The sequence below is a fragment of the Malaclemys terrapin genome, chromosome 7, assembly GCF_027887155.1.
Source record: "Malaclemys terrapin pileata isolate rMalTer1 chromosome 7, rMalTer1.hap1, whole genome shotgun sequence".
NCBI classification, from domain to species: domain Eukaryota; kingdom Metazoa; phylum Chordata; order Testudines; family Emydidae; genus Malaclemys; species Malaclemys terrapin.
The window spans coordinates 33,884,035-33,892,204 of record NC_071511.1 but is presented as its reverse complement, the minus strand read 5'-3'; the positions used below and the strand labels follow the sequence as shown (position 1 = coordinate 33,892,204).

Below are 8,170 nucleotides of genomic sequence, written 5' to 3'. Positions count from 1 at the left end.
CTGGCAGGCAGCTCCATGCCCTTTATTTACAGGGAATGCAGTGCTCTAAAAGGAGAGACCCCACATCAGCCCTGTCCTGCGGCACATCCTGTTCTGAGTCCTGTGGGGAGCCCCATCCTGTGCCATGGCCTGTCCTGAGTGCTGAGTCCAGGGGCAGCCCTGTCTCGCAGCACAGTAGGTTCCAAATCTCCATAGTGCCGCTGATCCTTGGAGGCCGGTTTCTGCTCCTCACTTCATTCTCAGTCTTCAGGGCTGCCAACACCCCACTGCTCCCCTACACGCCCCGGCTCCTCCCTCCAGGAATCTCACATGGGCCTGGGGCAGGCATGGCATGGCGGAGGGGTGGGGGAGCTGGCACAGTTCTATACTCCCCGAGCTGCCTGAGGAGTGTGGGGAGCAGACGCTGCTCATGGGGAGTGGCTGCCATGGCCCCCGCTCACTCCAGGACATGTCCCTTTTAAGTGCTGGTTCAGAGGTGGCTCCCATGGCTCACACTGTGGTCTCGTACTCCAGGATCACCGTGGGGCTGGAGAATGGGAGTGATGGGTGCCTCTTCCTGGGGGCCTCACCCCCCCCCATGCAGCCATCACCCCCACCTGCTGCCATGCAGCACGGTCCCTGAAGTGCACCGAACTCGGGCTGCACTGTGGCTGCATGGATCCCATGCTCCCAGAACACCTGCTGGATCCTCCTGGCCACAGCCTTGTAGGAGGCAGTGTCGAGGCACCAGACATGGACCGTGGCCACCAGGCTGTAGGCACTGTCCAGCTGCCAGACATGGAGCTCATGCAGGGCTGCCACCCCCTCCGTGCTCCTCAGATGCGACTCAAGTCGCCATAGGTCCAGATGGTCGGGCACAGCCTGCAGCAGCACCAAGGCAGAGCCCCGCAGGGAAGGGGCACCCAAAAGGATCAAAGCCAGCACCACAACCACACACAGCCCAGGGTCCAGGTACAGCAGCCAGCAGGGCCCCAGCTCTGCCAAGGCTGGCGCAGGGCTGCCCAGGGGCCAGCATGGCATCCCAGTGCAGGAGGGCAGGCAGGCCACTTGCTCCACACATGGGGGCCACAGCAGGTGGAAGGCAAGTGAATATAGCAGCACGGTGGCAGGGCCCAGGGAGGCAGCCAGGAGGCGAAGGCAGAGAGCCAGCCAGGCACCAGACTCCTCTGCAGACAAGCACCCGTCCTCTAGCCAAGGCTGCCTGTTCCCCAGCAGGTCTGTGCAGGGGGGAAGGAAGAGGTGTGAAAATGGTATGGGGGCAGCATGTCATGCTACAGCTTGGGGGCAAGGGTCACAGGGCAAGGGGGGGGCAAAGGAGCAAAGACTATGGGAGTCACAGGGCAGGCTCAATTCTTACTTAAGCAAACTCCGACACCCAAAGCTGAAGAAGTGGCCCAGTACCCCTTCCCCACACACCACTCCCCAAACATCTCAACCCACGCTCACACAGCAGGCCTGGCCTGGTACCACCCCCCAGCCCTCCCCTCTAGCTGAGAGACAGGCCTGGCTCGGTACTCCCCCTCCCCCCAAGCAGGACTCACCTTGTGTCTCCTGGGCAGATCTGCCTGTGGCTGCGCCCTCTCTGCTGGCGCTGGCATGGCCGCTGTGGGGACTCTTTGCTCGATCAGGATGGTGCTGCCTATCCAGCCTCACCCTGGCAAGATGAATGAGGAGCCCAGCAGCCCCGACTCCCACCAGTGCCAGGGGCCGCTCTGTCACCTGGGGGTGCCCTGCCCGGTGCAGTGCCCTGGGCAGCAGGGCCAGGCACAGTGCTGTCAGGAACACGCCACACACTAGGGTCCCTGCCACCCGGGCCCGCACCCATCCGAAGGTGTTCCTGCAATCGGGGTGTGCTCCGCAGGCCAGCTGGCCATCCAGCAGAGCCACCCCCAGCGCTAGCACCATCCCTAGCGTCTGGAGTGAGCAGGAGAGAGCCAGCAGGGAGCCTGTGACCCGGCTGGCCACCACCTCTGCCAGGAACAGGCCGATGGCAAGACAGAGCTGGGCAGTTAGCCAGCCCTGGTGCCCCCGCAGCCCTCGCCCTGCCAGCCAGCCCTGGTGCCCTGTCCACATCGGCAGCCTGGGCGGCCCCATCCCTACCCCAACAGTGCCTGCCCCCATATGGGCTCTTGTCCCCATCTAGCCTCTGGACTCCTGTCCCTACCCCAACCCACTCTTCTGGAAGCCTTGTCCCTGCCCCAGCAGCCTTCTCCCTATCTGGGCTCTGGGCTCCAGTCCCTGCCCCCACTGCTCTGCACTTGTCGCCAGGAGTTTGCACTCGGAGTGAGTGACCGGTGCACACAGTCCCGTTGTCCCTGGGGGTTCCTTAAAGGGACAGCACTCGCTCCCTCCCCCTGTGGCTGCCTGCCCAGCCCACCACCAGCTGGCAAACACAGCACACAGGCTGCTCCCAGTCTCACAGCCCTCGACTCAGCAGGAAGATGTCTCCTCTTCTCTCTGCAAGCTGGGATGTGAGTGAGCAGGTACCCCCATTCCTGGGGTCCGCATGGGGCAGCTCAGATATGGGAACCCCAAGGGCCGATGTACTGGGGAAACTGGGAATCCCAGCTCTACCCAGGGAGTCAGCACTGCAGAAAACTGGGACTCCCAGCACCAGCAGAGGCTTCATAGATTTCAAGGCCAGAAGGGATCAATCACGATGATCATCTGACTTCCTGTATAATGCAGGCCTCCCTGCATTAATTCCTGATTGAACTAGAGGAGATGTGTTAGAAAAATATGCTATCTAGAATTAAAAATTGTCAGTGATGGAGAATCCACCAGGACCCTTGGTAAATTGTTCCAATGGTTAATTACGCTCACTGTCAAAACTTTACGCCTTATTTTCAGTCTGAATGTGTCTAGCTTCAATTTCCAGCCATTGGATCGCGTTCTACCTTTCTCTTGTAGATCAAAGAGCCCATTATTAAATATTTGTTTCCCATGTAGGTACTTACAAACTATTATCAAGTCACACCTTAACCTTCTCTTTGTTAAACTAAATAGATTGTGGTCTTTGATTCTACCACTATAAGGCATGTTTTCTAATTCTTTAATCATTCTCATTGCTCATATCTGAATCCTCCAATTTATCAACATCATTCTTGAATTGTGGGCACCAGAACAGGGGACAGTATTCCAGCAGCAGTCACACCAGTGCTAAATGCAGAAATCTTCTGTACCTCTAGTTGAGATTCCTGTTTATGCATTCCAGGATTGGATTAGCCTTTTGGGCCACAGAGGTGCACAGTGAACTCATGTTCAGCTGATTATCCACCACAACCCACAAATCTTTTTTCAGAGTCACTACTTCCCAGGATAGTCCCCCATTGTTTGTATGACCTACTTTCTTTATTCCTAGCTGTATACCTTTACATTTAGTTATATGAAAAGTTATATTCTTTGCTTGCACCCAGCTTACCAAGAGATCTAGATTTGCTCTGAATCAGAGACCTGTCCTCTTCACTACTTACCACTCCCCCAATTTTTGTGTCATCTGCAAATTTTATCATTGACGATTTTATGTTTCTTCCATGTACACCTCTACCCCGATACAACGTGACCCGATATAACACGAATTCGGATATAAAGCGGTAAAGCAGCGCTCCGGGGGGGTGTGGCTGTGCACTCCGGCGGATCAAAGCAAGTTCAATATAACGCGGTTTCACCTATAACGCGGTAAGATTTTTTGGCTCCCGAGGACAGCGTTATATTGGGGTAGAGGTATAATTAATGAGGAAGTTCAATAGCATATAGGGCCCAGAACTGATCCTTGGGGGACCCACTGGAAACGCACATGCTTGATGATGATTCCCTGTTTACAGTTACATTTTGAGACCTATCAGTTAAGCCAGTTTTTAAATCCATTTAATGTGGGACATGTTAATTTTATATCAGTCTAGTTTTTTAATAAAAATGTTGGGCAGTACCAAGTCGAACACCTTACAGAAGTCTGAGTATATTACATCAACACTATTACCTTTATCAACCAAACTTTTAATTTTATCAAAAAAGATATCAAGTTAGTTTGCCAAGATCTATTTTCCATGAAACCCTGCTGATCCGCATTACATTACCCTCGTTTAATTCTTAAATGAGCCCTGAATCAACTGCTCCGTTATCTTGCCTGGGATCAATGTCAGGCTGACAGGACTATAATTACCCAGGTCATCCCGTTTACCCTTTCAAAAAATGGCCCAATGTTAGCTTTTTGCAGTCTTCCAGAACTTCCCTAATGCTCCAAGACTTATTGAAAACCAACAGTAACAGTCCAGAAAGCTTGTCAGCCAGCTCTTTTCAAACTTGTGGATGCAAGACAACTTGACCTGCTGATTTTAAAATGACCCACTTCAGTAGTTGCCGTTTAACATCCTCTAGAGATACTAGCTGAATGGAAAGATATGAGTGGAATGGTTATTATTACCATATGATGAGACTATATCATGTTTTTCCCCAAATACAAAACAGAAATATTGATTTAATGCTTCTGCATTATTATTGATCGTTCTACCATTTCCATCTAGTAATGGACCAATACCATCGTCAGGATTCTATTTGTGCCTAATATATTTTAAAAACTCCTTCTTATTGTCCTTAACTCTGCTGATCATAGATTTCTCCTTGTTTCTGTTTGCTTCCCTTATCAATTTTCTGCAATGCTTAACTTCTGATATATATTCATTCCTATCAACGTCCCCTTTTTACCATGTGTTTCTCTCTCTATATATATATTTAATCTCTGCTCTCTCTTCCCCTCTAAACCAGGTCAATTTTTTAACTAGCACAGTCTTCTTCCTCAGTTCTCGGATTGAAGCTTTTTGTGCATTAGTAAGGTGTTCTTAAATGGTTTTAACTGGGGTAACTGGTAATCCCAGCTCCACCCAAGGGAGTCTGTACTGGGGTAACTGGGAATCCCAGCCCCATTGAGGGGCGGCTCTGTACTAGGATATCTATGTGACACAGTGGGATATGTCTATATCAAACTGTGAAGTCCATTTTGTATGATGTAACCCTGATGAAGGTGAACCTATTTAAATGCCTCCAGCCAACTTCCCTGCCCAGCCCAGGGGTGTGGCAGCTTGCTAAAGGCCCAGCACGGAGAATCCACCAGGACTCATAATCTGCAGCTGTCGTGGTCAAATGACTCTTGAGTGGTGAGCTACCCACCTGGACCTCTTCTGCACAGATGCCTGGCTGGGGGGAGGGTATGGGAGCTATCCAGCTAACCACACAGCCAAAGAAGGAAGAGAGTGGGGTGCTACACTGAGTGGGCGGCAGCCATTGCCACATGGAAGCAGAAGAGCAAGGACCGGAGGAAGCTGAACAGCCTGAAACACCAGCAGAGGCCTTGGATGCACAGGATGGGGGAGTCCAGCAGCGTGGGGGTTTTGGACTTTTGTTATTTTCCAGAGATCTGTTACTCTTGAGCGCTTTTGAAGAGTAAAGTGACTGTGGTTCAGAGCTGCCTTCGTTAACTCTGTGTTCCCTGCGTTCCTGCCGTATTGTCCCTCAAGAGGTTAAACTAGAAGCCCAGAGCACCCACAGCCAGTGGGATGTGTGTGTAAGCAACTAGGGGTTCAGGAGGCCTGGAGCATCAGTTCTGGGGTCGAGGGCAGCTGGACTGCGGAGCCCCATGGGTAGGGTTACCATATTTTAATTTTAAAAAAGGAGGACACTCCACAGGGCCCTGGCCCCGCCCCAACTCTGCCCCTTCCCTGCCCCCAGACCCGCCCCAACTCCGCCCCTTCCCCAAAGTCCCTGTCCCAACTCTGTCCCCTCCCCTGAACACTCTGCCCCTCTGCTCCTCCCCCTCCCCTGCTTCCTGCGAATCAAATGTTCGCGGGAAGCCTGAAACAGGGAGGCAGCAGGTAAGCTGGGGCTGGAACTGGGGCGGGGCGCGGTGCGGCCCAGTCCGGCCCTCCCGGCCGAGCGGCTCCCTCTGGCGGCCGGCTGGCCCAGGCCAAGAGGCTCTGGCCCCGGCGTCTCCCGCCCGGCTCAGCTCGGGCCCTGGGGCACCGGCCCTGGTCCCGGCCGAGCGGCTCCGGCCTGCCCTGGCCCCGGTGGCTCCGGCCCCCGGCCGAGCACCGCCGGCCCCAGCGGCTCCGGCCCCCGGCCGAGCACCGCGCTCCGCCGGCCCCCGGCCTTAGCGGCTCCAGCCCCCGGCCCCAGTGGCTCCGCACCCAGTGGCTCCGGCCCCCGGCCAAGCACCGCTGGCCCCAGTGGCTCCGGCCCCCGGCCGAGCACCACGACCCCTCCCTCCCTATTTTCCCAGACATGTCCGGCTTTTTGGGATTTCCTCCCGGACGGGGATTTGAGGCCCAAAAATCCGGACATGTCCGGGAAAATCCGGACGTATGGTAACCCTAACCATGGGGTCCATGCCTGGGAGGGCAATCAAGAAACCCAGGGCTGGGAACAATTACCTGGCTTGACCCAGACTCAGCTCCACCTCGGTCCCTTCACAACAGACAGGACATAGATCACACGCTGCCACGTTCACAGTGTAATTGACAGAGGTTTGCCTGCGTGTGGCTGGGCCCAGCTGGGCTCTGCAGGATTGGCGTCTTAGGGTGGGCCTGGTGCCTCCTCGGTGCCAGGTGACTCCTCATCCCCAGTGTCGATGTCATAGTGGGGTGGGGCCTGCCTGTGCCCAGTGCGGTGCGCATACTCCACTACCCGGACGTGCCCGTCAGGGCCCACCAGCTGCCGGTAGCGGGGGCAGCCCACAGCGTAGAACAGCTGCTCTTTGATCCTGCGGCCCCATTCTAGCCCATGGCCTGGGGTCTCTGCTGGATCCAGCTCCCGTTCCACCAGTGAGCGGAACAGCTGCTGATACTGGCCCCGGGATAGGCCATGGATCTGGAGTGGCTGAACAGCCTGGGCCTTTGCCCTCCTCCTCACCCTGAGGGGCTGGCAGCTGCAGAAGACGCTGGCTGTTGTGGGTCCGGGGGGCATAGAGGCCCAGGGTCCCTGTGAGAAAGGGTAGAGCTAGAGTGAGGGGCCAAACTAGAACTCAGAGCTGCTTTCCCCACCCCGCCAGCAATCCCCTGTCACTGCCTTGTACAAGACCTGCTGGCTGGGAGTGTGGGGCCCTCCACCTCACATGAGTCAGCCATATAATAATGCCCATGCTGCACCCTCTAGAGGCCCCCCTTCATCTGAGCGTCTCAGCACTTTTTACCCAGTAATTCACTAATCCCACCAGGAAGGAATCATGGGGAGCACTGAGATGGAGATGCCTCTGGTGAGGGGCGGAGGCTGTTTGTACATGGATCCTTCACCTGGCACTGAGATGCAGCCACCTCTGAGGTGGTGCACAAGGGCTCTTCATACAGGGAACCCTCGTCAATGCTGAGATGCAGGTGCCTCTTGGGTGGTGTTCAGGGACTGTTTATACAGGGATCCCCTAGTTAGGGTTACCATTCGTCCGGATTCCCCCGGACATGTCCGGGTTTTTTCAGTTAAAAATAGCGTCCGGGGGGAATTTGTCAATGTCCGGACTTCCCCAGCCCCCCATGCAGAGTGTGCGGGGCTTACAGGGCAGCTGGCCGGATGGTGCCACTCGCACGGGCTCCGGCAGCCAGAGCCCCTCCTCCACTTCCCTCCTCCTCTCCCCTGCAACTTGAGACCACTCCCCTCCTCTCCCTCCCTCCCCCTGCCCTGCATTCACAGATCGCTGGCCGAGGCCTCCGGCAGTCTGGAGCTCCAACCCTGCTCCCCTCCCCCGCTGTCGAGCGCGCTGCTCTGCAGCACAGTAAGGGAACCGGGGGTCAGAGAAGCGGCAGGGAGGTTCGGGGGGGGGGGGTAGTCAAGAGACAGGGAGCAGGGGGAGGGTTGGATGGGTCAGGAGTTTGGGGGGGGCTGTCTGGGGGTTGGGGGTGTAAGGTTTTGGGCAGTCAGAGTACAGGTGGGGGGGTCTCAGGAGGGGGCAGTTAGGGGACAAGGCACAGGGAGGCTTAGGTAGGGGGTGGGGTTCTGGAGGGCAGTTAGGAGCAGGGGTCCCAGGAGGGGGCAGTCAGGGGACAAGGAGCGGGGGGGGGGTGTTTGGGAGTTCTGGGGGGGGGCTGTCAGGGGGCAGGAGTGGGGAGAGGGATCGGAGCAGTCAGGGGACAGGGAGCAGAGGGGTTTAGATGGGTCGGGAGTTTTGGGCGGGGGCTGTCAGGGGGTGGGG

At 56.1% G+C, this 8,170-nt stretch overlaps 1 protein-coding gene across 1 annotated transcript; it reads right to left on the bottom strand.

Annotated features, from left to right (window-relative positions):
- Positions 1 to 26: 26 nt before the first annotated feature.
- LOC128840677 (proton-coupled zinc antiporter SLC30A1-like) lies at positions 27 to 2,361 on the bottom strand. Its single transcript, XM_054034971.1, has 2 exons — positions 1,542 to 2,361; positions 27 to 1,217 (listed from the first exon to the last, which is right to left on the bottom strand). Exons 1-2 carry the CDS (start codon positions 2,137 to 2,139, stop codon positions 490 to 492), a joined length of 1,326 nt encoding a protein of 441 aa, XP_053890946.1. The 5' UTR covers positions 2,140 to 2,361; the 3' UTR covers positions 27 to 489.
- Between the last annotated feature and the right edge of the window lie 5,809 nt (positions 2,362 to 8,170).

What these genes read in the sequence shown, in the direction of transcription:
- LOC128840677 (XM_054034971.1), bottom strand. Translation starts at nt 2,139, where the DNA reads ATGGGGACAAGAGCCCATATGGGGGCAGGCACTGTTGGGGTAGGGATG. An exon ending in ATCTGCCCAGGAGACACAAG is followed by an intron (nt 1,218 to 1,541) that starts GTGAGTCCTGCT and finishes CCCCCTGCACAG; the next exon opens with ACCTGCTGGGGAACAGGCAG.